The sequence below is a fragment of the Kwoniella shandongensis genome, chromosome 7 (genome assembly GCF_008629635.2).
Source record: "Kwoniella shandongensis chromosome 7, complete sequence".
In the NCBI taxonomy this organism is placed as follows: domain Eukaryota; kingdom Fungi; phylum Basidiomycota; class Tremellomycetes; order Tremellales; family Cryptococcaceae; genus Kwoniella; species Kwoniella shandongensis.
The window spans coordinates 629,611-640,295 of NC_089293.1; the positions used below are offsets into that span (position 1 = coordinate 629,611).

Below are 10,685 nucleotides of genomic sequence, written 5' to 3' on the forward strand. Positions count from 1 at the left end.
CTACTCAACCGCAACACCTGCACCACCAAACGGCCACCAAGTCCTCCTTTCTGCTCTGATAGCCATATCCGCCTGTAAGGGTACGCTAACCGGCTGAGGTTGGATCGATCCGTATCCTCTCAAGGAAGTATAGGGTGCTCTTCTAACTTCGACTCTATCCAATCTCCCATTCGGATCATAGATCTCATAATCGCTCGAACCACCTCCACCACCTCGACCCGACGACGATGATTCCGCTTGATCTTCCTCATAATCGTCTTCTTCATCCCCATCTGGGATGATCTCCAACGCTCTTCCTTTTCCTTTGACAAGTTTAGTCCGCATATCCAATCCATCTCCTGTGGAAGGAGCAGCGAGAACGACACCAGAATCGATAGCGTGATATCGTCGTGCTCTTCCATCTCCAACGGCTGGAACGTCGATCTCCCTCTCTTGTCGATCAGTCTCCGTGAAGACTTCCTCTGCATCGCCCAAATCACCGAGATCTTTTCGGAAAACTCGTTTTAGTCCAACGGGGATCAGGACGGCGACGACGACGGCACAGAGACCGAGGATGTTCCGGACGGAAAGGAGGTGGAAATCGGCCGCAGAGGTCATACTGTCGAGGGAAGATCCAATCGTGCAGTGGATCACAGAAACGGGTGCGATACCTACGACAGTTCAGAGTTAGCTTGCGCCGTCGTCGAGCATCGCAACCCAAGTACGTACCAATGAAACAGCTTGCCCAGAACAAGATGGGTCCAATACCCAGATGAGGCGAGACAAAGTTGGCAACCCAATGCGGTGGGAAAGGGGCGATCCTCAGGACGATGAGGAAAGCAAATACACCATCCCAAGTAACCTGCTTGCCCTTCTTGGGATCTCCCATAATCTTAGTACGCCACGTCTCGACTCGTGCACGGTAGAATGGGAGAGTAAGGAGCGGAGGAGCGAGGAGGGATGAAAGGGTATAGCAGAAGAGGGATCCGACAGACTCGCACTGTGTGGGTGGAATTAGTGGATGGCTCTCTTCCTTCAAGTTCAGCGTAAGACAGCGGACTCACCAAACATGACAGGAGCAGACCGTAGATAAGACCGTATGCGGCGCCAAATAAGATGGAGATGTACATGGAACCGGGGAGGGAGAAAGTTTGTACACTGCGACGATATCAGAATTGGTCAATAGCCATGATTGACAAGTCGCGACAACCACTCACAAGAGATAGGACACGACGCCGCAAGCGAGGAGGCGCAGAGGATACAAGTTCTTGTATTTTTGGAACAGAGAGCTGAAAGGGGAGGTTGTCAGCACCCTACGACGTTCGTGAACAAGTCTTTACAACTGCTCCGTACGGGTGATACGAGCGGATGTGGAGAAGAAGGGAAGAAAGAAGGATTTGACTTACTTTAACGCTTGTAGATCCGCGAATGATCTTGGCAACTTCAACACCCCTTTATCCTCCTTATCCAACTTTGGCATTCCAAACCAAAACGTCCCAACTACGATCGTCGTAAAGATCGCAAACAATATTCCCAATTTGACGGCCGTGACGAACAATGGTCCATTATACCATTTTGTCTTGGCAGAACCATCTTCGTTGACTGTCAAGAGCGGGGACGATTCTCCTTCTTCAGCCAAGGAAGCGGTTGATGAAGCTGAGTTTATCCGTTCGAGATGATTGTTACGCAGATGGTATGGTAATGATAAGATATGAGGTCCATCATATGGTTTCAAACCAGAACGTCCACCATCGTCCTCCTCTGATTCATCCTCGTCTTCGTCATTTTCGTTTGGGAGAGTTCGATGTATGGGTAGAGTTGAGGTGTTTTTAACCGGTGATGTCGTTGGTGTTATAGAGCCTGTACTACTTCCACTTCCATTATCTGATCCACCAATCGAAGTGAACGAGATGATGGTAGACGATTTACGTTGTCTGAATGACGGTGGTTGAGGTTGAGAAGCGGCTGGCGGTTGTGGTGGTTGAGGATATGCTTGGCGAGAAAGGGTGGAAGGGGTGTAAGTAGGTGGGGATGAAGGTGTAGGTGGTGTAGGAGGCGTGTTCATTCTGCCGATTATCCCTATTCCGATGGGTATTGAACAACAACGATGATAATGTTGTTGATGGCTCTATTTGATTAATTGATATTCCTAGAGGTGAAGGTGAGATGCGATGTGAGAGGCTGAAAGGAATGAGAATGTGATAGCCACAATCTGAACGGTGAGTCGGGGGTTGTAGCGAACGTCGTAGGTTGAACCGCGGATATAGAACGGCAATCCTTCACTGTGCGTCGACAGCAACTAATATGATTGTGCTCGATCGATGTTGTCGACTACGTTGGCATTGTCAAGGGAGATGATATTCGTTGTTGTTGAGACTATGAGTGAGGATTGGAATACGTCGGTTCAGACCTCTGAATAAGCTCTATCTACTTCGGTTGAGTGTTACGATCCCAAGTGGTTGACACCAAGTACGGTGACAACAACCCAATGACACATACACAACACGTAAAATCACCGCTTCTGGCAATTCTTCTATCCGCCGTAAGTCAATAGATAGCACAGCAGCTTGCACCTTCCCATCGTCTACACCTCGCAACAACAACAAACAACAACAATAACAACAAATACAACTCGACCATCTGATCATATCATATCGTTACATACACGTTGAAAGTTACGAAACATAAAACACGAACCCATGCTATGATCAAACTATATATTATATATCCTTTGCCGCTCAATATCGGTCTCCGTCTTTCCTATATCTTTACAGATGACTCCAGGTCACATCGTCCTTGCGATATCAAACCGCTCAAAGTACAGCCAACAAACCGACACCGCAGCCCATGACAATCGTACCAGCAACGCCTAGCCATCCCAATCGTGTCCCTCTCTCTGCTCCAGACTTCGCCGCCTGAAGAAAAGCACCGTATCAGCGTTGTTACATCAGGGAGATCAGGTACTCGCTCACCTCAGCTTTCTGGATCGAGCCCGTTGCGGATGCGGATGCGGAACCGCTGGCATCGGTTGAATTGGATAAAACGTTTGCTGCCCCCTTCTGGTTCTGCGACTGATGCGAATCGTGGTCGGAAGATGGAGCGGGGGCTTGATCATTACCGACAACGCCGACGCCGTACGCCCGAGTTGACGCTCCGTCGAGTGTCCAGACGAGACCGTTCATGATATGGTCCATGAAGATGTTGTCTTGCCAGGCTGTTGGACCGTTGATCAGCCTGTGCTTTTCACTAATTGCTCTTTCAGGATGGGCTCGATTGACTTACTCGCATTGGTGTGCCCGAGACCGGTGTAGAACGTTCGACCGCCTTTCGAACATCCTTCCTGGTATGGCTTGCTAGTCTTGGGCGGGTCCATGAACCAAGCTGCAGGATCAGTCAGCTCTGGCATGTCGTAGAACGCAAGAGGTATACTCACTCATTGGGGGGTTTTGACCAGCCGGGGTCTTGTACCCAGATCCGACACCGTCGTCTGAGGGGGGCGAGTCAGTGGGTATCATAATATCAACAGCATCTGTCACTCACTGTGGTAGCTCGATTCGTCAACACCCAAAATAATGGTAGCGCCGTTATCCTCCGGGTTCATTCCGAAATGGTAAATTTCCTCAGTCTGAAGGGGGATAGGGTATTCAGGTCAGCGCATACGTCCTTCTGATTGCGATTGCGAAGCCACTCACGTATCGCCACTTGTCGGGGACATTCTGGGTTGAAGGGTGTGAAATGTTCGTCTTGACAAAGGTCTGCGAGAACAAGTGATCAGTGGTGGTGACAGACTTGATTGGGGAAACTTACAGCATCCAGTGGCTGACTGGGGTGGTAGTCGAAACCAGCTAAACGAGGAATGCGTGTCAGCGAAATGATGGATCGGGACAGCGTTTCAGAAGTGGAAAAGACACGGCGAAAAAACTTGAGAGGACGGCGAAGTGGTAAGAGGACGGATGATGCCAGAAGAGACGGCTTGTGTGTGGTGAGGATTTAACAGATATACTCACCACCAAGTGTTTCGCCGTAGTACTCATCGCTGTAGAGACACGCAGCTGCAGCGTGAACACCCATATAATTACCACCTGACTGGATATATTTCTGGAAAGCCGCCTGGCCACCGGCGTCGAGGGCTATGAGAGATACATTAGTGAGCTCCTTTTCCGTTTCGATGCGGGACACACAAGGGGAAGAGTCGGTACTCACCATCACCGGTTGCAGAGACGAACATGAGAGCATCATAGTGCTTCAGATTGTCATCCTTGAAATCGCCCATATTCCTACGACCACTCACGTCAGCTACACCCTGCGCACGGACCTCTTCCGATAACTCACTCTGAGAAGGAGAAGTCGATCTTCCAGTCGTATCCATGGTCCTTCAATGCCTGAATAGCAGTAGGAATGGAATCATGTCGATAGTCCGCCGTATAGGTGTACACAAGCACTTTGGGGGTATTCTTCGACGCGGGTGGTTTTGGAGGGAAAGAGGAACTACTGCCGCCGCCGCCTCTTGGAGTGAGGGGTAGGACATGTGCGGAGGTCACGGAGAGAAGGATGGAGAGTGAGAGGAGGGCTAGCATACTGAATGTACTTGATAGGCACTCTTGAATGGGCTTCGACTGACTAAAGATAGGAAAGTATATGTGGCTGGCAGAAGAAGAAGAAGAAGGACAAAGAAGAGAAAGACGATTGGAGTTGAGATGCGCACGGACGGGATTCCAGTTTTGTAATGTTCTCGAGGTCAAGGGCGAGGCGAAAAAGACACGGGTTACAGTAAACTTTTTTCCCTCCGGCTCTGGTGCTGGTTATCTGATTAGACAAAGTCGGCCGAATATGGTTTCACTGATCGCTCAATATGGAAGGACACTCCTAGCAGTGGGGTCGACGAAAAAGGGATTTTAGACAGTGATGAATATGAGGAAAGCAGGGGTTCCGTTTCGTTTTGACCTAAATGTAGGTTATTTTATCCTGTTATCCTGTCCTCTGCAACATGCTTGCTTGCTGTATGTATGTATGCGCGACTGTCTTTAGGTGGTATACCAGCACCGCACTGCACTACTGCTGCTAATGTTTCCGCTCAATACCCTTGAGAGGCACAATGATAGCGAGTTTGTACGTACGCCACCGGGAAGCCTAAGCGGGAAAAGGAAAAGGAGGGTTAACTTTCCGCGGAACGAAGTTTGTGCAAGTCGGCAAAGCGGTCGTGCTTTGAAGGGATTCATGCTCGTGCTTGTACTGCAGGAGTACAGCTGATCTGAAGTCGTGCTTGTGATGTATGTATGTATGTATGTATGTATGTATGCCATACTTGTTCATAGTCCATTGCCGGGGGCGATGCTCTCCCTTGTCTTGCACATACATCCATTTTTCCATATCATATTACAACTCAGTCGTCCCGGCTACCAGGTGATGAGCAATCGGAACTGGGATTCTAACCAAAAGGGAAAAGGTACCGTTAATCTGATTATGAGTTTCTACCCTACCCTTCGCCTCTATCCCATCCGACGTGGGAAAGATAACCATGTTCGGATCTGTCGTGTATCGTAGGCCCTTAGCCGCAATAGGTCAGTCAGTCAGTCAGTCGGTCGGTGCCTGTTCCTCCTTGTAGATATAGTAGTATCCTCGCTACACTACACTACGTAGATACATACATACATACACCTTCGTTCCGTCCGTCCGTCCGTCCGTCCCGTGAATTGCGCATACAGAATTGCGAAGCTGCCGCTATCTTTATCAAACTATAACGCCCTACTTGGAAACATCTGCCTTTCGCTCGCTCGCTCGCTGAGTGGATAGATGAATAGACAGACAATCTGCTTCCTTGCACAGCTATGTTCTTGTCATTTGGACATATGATCAATCATCATGACCCGCTCCGCTATTCATTACATTTGCGTTCGTACTTGGGCTAGACTTAGACCTAGACTACTCGAAGCCACAGCGGAAACAAACTCTTCTCATTCCCTTGTCTTGTCATTGAGCGACGACGTGGTTCGTCCTAGACAACATGGGGTTGCCATGAGTCCGAAGAGGCGAGTAAGAACTGGAAGGGCGGGGGGTGAGGGAACGAGTTGAAGAGCTGGCCACCATCGCTCGGTCGGCCGGGTATCCTCTCCTTCCGAGACTTGAGGAGGACGGTGCTCGGTCGCTTGATTCTGCTCCTGAAGACAACCAGGCCGAAGACTTCACTAGCTTCCTCTTCTTTCGCTTTCGCTGCTGTAGAACATGCGTTACTTAGGGCTCGCTCCCAAATTTCGGTGTATGATCGAAATGTCAACGATCACCACAAGCGGTACAGTATGTATACCTCGTTTCGTATTCGGCCGGGGCCTTATTCGTTCGTCCCTATCCCCACATCCCACATTCCACATCAACCACATTCTCTACTCATGCCAAGAACTCGCATCCGAGTGGGCGGATCGAAATAGTCAATGCATAGCTTGGCGCATGCCCCCCCCCCTCCCTAGTTCCATGCATGTCACGATCGCGAAGGAATGACAGTAAGATCCTAGAGAGGAAAGAATCAGTCAGTCTCGGTCGAGACACAGTCGTTTGTTCGCTTAAAATGTCCCTGAGAGGTCCAATGAATGAATGAATGAATGAATGCCTTGGGTCTAATCTGATTAAAGTGAATTTGACAATAGCGTCTTCTGTACCGAGTTTGATCGAGCATGCTTGCGCTTGTGCTCCGTTAGACGGACGACTACCATGATGCTTTGATTCCGGTTTGTAGGGTAGGATATCCGCCTTCTTGATCCGAGATCGAACAACAATACTTCTTCCACCGTTACTCAATTCAGTTTCGACCACTCCGTCATTAATCGGAGGACGACTCTTGTAGATCTGGTGTGGACGTTATATGCGCACGATTCGAACAGCCTACACATCGCACCGCACCTCACACCCGCGGCCTTCGTAGCCCAATTGCCGCAGTTGCTCGGAAGAACCTCGATAGCGGTGTCGGTGTGAAAGGAAAACGGATATTGGCAACGACGCCGAGTGATCATGAATAGAGGGGATCTGATAGGAAGACTCCTCACATCAAAACGACTCCGACCATGATATGACGGTTTATTTCGTCTCATGTGGCAGACACCATCTCACTCTCTCGCAGGCAGCAGGCAGATATCCATGCAATAATCAACGAAACTGCTATTACCACCTCGTCCCAGCTGAATTACTCCTCCTCGGACAAACAAATATACATCCTGTAATCGCTTCCTCCACCCTGATTCAGGATGACTGAACATCTCTATCTCTTGGTATCGCAGATCGTACACTTCTCCTTCGCACTCTCCGGGTTCTTCAAACCACACAACCCACACGTCCATTCTCCAGCTTCCAATTTCTTCTGACCGAAGCCTGCAAACCCGCCAGTCGTAGGTGGCGTCGATACAGCTGTCGCAGTCGAGGCCGGCGTGAATCCGAACGAGGCAGAAGTTGATGTGGATTTCGGTTTTGGTTCTTGGCAGATTGTACATTTGTCAGTTACAGTCGCAGCATTCTTCAGGCCACAGAGACTGCAGCTCCATTCCGAAGCCGTAGACGCGCCGGCCGAAGGTGTAGGTGCAAATCCGAACATGGCCGTAGAGGGAGTGGGAGCAGGGGCAGATGCAGTCTTGGGTTTCGGCTCTTGACAGATTGTACATTTGTCGGTGACAGAAGCAGCGTTCTTGAGTCCACACAAGGAGCAGGACCATTCTGTGGCTGTTGAAATTCCAGCGGCCGGTGTGGAGGCGAATCCGAACATGCCTGGGGCAGGAGCGGAAGCGGATGCAGACTTGGGTTTCGGCTCCTGACAAATCGTACATTTGTCGGTGACAGTGGCAGCGTTCTTCAATCCACACAAAGTGCATGACCATTCCGTCGCTGCTGGAGCAATGGTCTTCTCTGATGATGAGCTGGACGTGGAACCGACGCTGTCGGTTGACGAGCTGAGTGTAAAGTCGAACTTCGGAGCTGTCCTCTTCAGCGCCTCAGTCTTGACGGCATCACTGATCGACTTAGTCGAGTCTAGCGGACGGGGCGGGAAGGTAAAGGTGAAGAACGGTAAAGCGGGTTTCGCGACTTTGAGAGCAGAATCTTTCGCAGAGAGATAGACCGCATTGAGATCAAGGCGCGGGGTGGGTGTTGAGGAAGCCTGTCGAGGCACTTCTTCTTTCTCTTGCTCAACAGCGGGAGCAGGGGTGAAGCTGAAGGTGGGCCGAGGTACATCTTCAGGAGCAGCTTTCGATGCGTCGATAATAGACTTTCGGAGTGGAGAGTCGTAGTCACCAATTGAGGGTGCAGGCTGAGATTTGGGTAATGGTTGAGATGAGAAAGTGACAGTGGGAGGTGTGAAAGCGCTGAAGGTCTCCGGGGCAGGAATTCGAGCCGCAGCCGAAGGTGTTGGCTCAGTGGACTCGACGGGCGCGGGGGATGTGGAAGCTTGAGCGCTGGAATCCTCCATCTTCTCATCATCATCGACGAGCTCATCTATGTCTCGTAGATCTCTGTCAGGTGTCTCTGTAGCCGAGGTAGGAGACGATGATCCAGCGGAAATCTTGTTGTCCCACTGAGAGAGGTGCATCAGCAGCGCACACTCATGTCCTACACGAGCAAGACTTACAGGTCGTACACCCTTGATCCTCTCGATTGTTGTCAGGGGTTTTGAGCCCTTCATAGCCTCCTTATAAGCCTCGAGCTTGGCCGCTGCACCTCTCGTGGGTGTCCTCTTCGCGGGAGATCCTTGACTTTTTAAAGACGCTTTCCTGGGAGTCGCGCCAGCGTAAGATGTGCTTGGAGTGGAAGAAGGTACAGGCGGAGCGGGAGAAGGGTTAAGCGATGTTCGATCATACGGGTTAAAGACCACAGGTTCAGCTTTGCGAGTGGGAACGATAGGTCCGATCTCCTCGTCAATGATATTCATGAGAATTTCAGCCGCGCGCTTCTTGCCGGCAGCTTCGACGGCCTTGCGTTTGGACGCAGCGGAATCACCAGGTGTGGATGTCGTTGATCCAGGTGAATCCACAGCGGCCTGGCTGAGTGGAGAAGGTCGAGCAGGAGTATGAGACGGTGCGGCGAGTCTGCTTTTACTTTTGATGGGAGCAGAGCTTGCAATGCTCAACGATGGCATGGAGACACTTGAAGTCAGACTACTGGACGGCACCGGTTCGCCTACGACTTCGTCCTCCACCCTCCTCTTCTTGCTGCCACTGATATCCTCGTCTGAGCTGGTAAAATCAAACAACGGTTTGATGGACGACTTTTTGACTTGAGGGTACATCCTCCTAGGCGACATGCCGGGTCCGAGATAGCGTTGTCGATAAGGACTAGCTTGTGAAACACCACCGGGCGTGCGGTCTACACCCACAGAGAAACCAGATCCGGGAGTGGTGAAGACAGCAGTTGTCGGTTTGGCAGGTGTTGAGGTGAGTGATGCCATAGATTGACTCGGGCGCAAATTAGAAGGGTAAGATGCAGCTGCCCATCCTCCATACTTGCCTTCTCTAGGGGGACTGCCCCTATGAGATTCGGCTTTCATGTTCTCCGTGAGAGTCTCGATTACCGTTATGTCCTCGGCAGTCATCTGCTGCCCTCTCTTCGCTTCTAGGAAAGCAGTGAGAGCGACGGAAGAAGCGGATGAAGAGATGGGTGTGGATGAGATCGATGGAGGGGCAAAGGAGGGTAGAGGCGATCGAGCAGGTAGCGTTCCGGCCCTTTCGGTAGCGAAAGGCGATTGTATCTGTTTGGTTGGCATGGATGGTCCCGCTCGAGAGGATCGCGAGAACGTGCTGTTTCCCTTTTCTACTCCTCGCCAAGTAGCACTTACGACTGAATGATCAGGATTGCTAGCAACTGTCAAATCGAAATGACCAGGAGCGGTGGGTGTGATCGATCCAATTGATGGAGGTGCTGGTGCCTATTGAGAAGATTCGTTACTACCATATACGGTAGGACAGAGCGACCCTTGAACTCACCTCAAGCTGTAGTCGAGCTAATTCTCTCCTTCCACCCGGCTTCTCTCCTCTAGCTCTCCAATCAGCAGCCCTATCCTCAAATTGCTGTCCTTGTCTCCCACCGGCTGCGGCAAGGGAGAAGACGTCCTGTCCGCCCATATTGTTGGGACCGGACCCTGTCCAATTATCTTCTGAGCCTGACTCGGATTTACGATCAATATCAATGGCATCGTCCTCTACGTCGTTGGTGGTGCTCGGGAGGATAGCCGATGAAGACGCTGAGCCTCGACTGAAGGGTGATGATACGTAGTTGACAATCGATTTGAGCGTAGCAAAAGGCTAAACATGTGATGAAGTGTTAGCACATGGATGGAAGCACAACATGAAATATGTTGAAGACTCACGCTGGCAGAAACGGACTTCCTGAGCTTGGACGGCTCAGGTCGAGAGTAAGGTGTCCGAGATAGACGCTCTACCCTCAAGTCTCGCTGCGAAGACGAACGCTCCATCTCGTCGTTTGGTTATTAATTGCCACGGTTGCGCAGGGTGTTGATTTAGATTTTGACTGTTAATAGTTTGCTCAGGTCGCTCCGAAGCACTCTGCCTGACAAAGAAGCAATAGAAAGGAGTTACGTGGGATTTATCGATCCAGCGCGGGGCGGCTGCTCGGCGAATGTTGCACGATGTGTGTTGCCTGTGTGGTGTATATGTGTACTAGGGAAGGGAAGATGGGATGCAGCGAGTTGTAATGTGTGGTGATTTTGTCCGTCG

General features: G+C 50.7%; 3 protein-coding genes across 3 annotated transcripts; all 3 read right to left on the reverse strand.

The window, feature by feature from the left end:
* On the reverse strand, positions 1-2,044 carry CI109_104104 (uncharacterized protein; the record flags this gene model as incomplete). The annotated part of the gene is made up of 5 exons (XM_032004150.1): positions 1-650; positions 709-979; positions 1,044-1,137; positions 1,197-1,268; positions 1,386-2,044. 5 exons carry the CDS (start codon positions 2,042-2,044, stop codon positions 1-3), a joined length of 1,746 nt encoding a protein of 581 aa, XP_031861752.1.
* Positions 2,045-2,792: 748 nt separating this feature from the next.
* Positions 2,793-4,556, reverse strand: CI109_104105 (uncharacterized protein; the record flags this gene model as incomplete). Its single annotated transcript, XM_032004149.1, has 10 exons — positions 2,793-2,894; positions 2,952-3,193; positions 3,262-3,360; positions 3,413-3,466; positions 3,520-3,604; positions 3,672-3,734; positions 3,787-3,824; positions 3,987-4,109; positions 4,183-4,256; positions 4,312-4,556. The coding sequence occupies 10 exons, from the start codon at positions 4,554-4,556 to the stop codon at positions 2,793-2,795; spliced, it is 1,125 nt and encodes a 374-aa protein (XP_031861751.1).
* Positions 4,557-7,228: 2,672 nt separating this feature from the next.
* On the reverse strand, positions 7,229-10,423 carry CI109_104106 (uncharacterized protein; the record flags this gene model as incomplete). Its single annotated transcript, XM_032004148.1, has 4 exons — positions 7,229-8,530; positions 8,585-9,877; positions 9,936-10,253; positions 10,319-10,423. 4 exons carry the CDS (start codon positions 10,421-10,423, stop codon positions 7,229-7,231), a joined length of 3,018 nt encoding a protein of 1,005 aa, XP_031861750.1.
* Between the last annotated feature and the right edge of the window lie 262 nt (positions 10,424-10,685).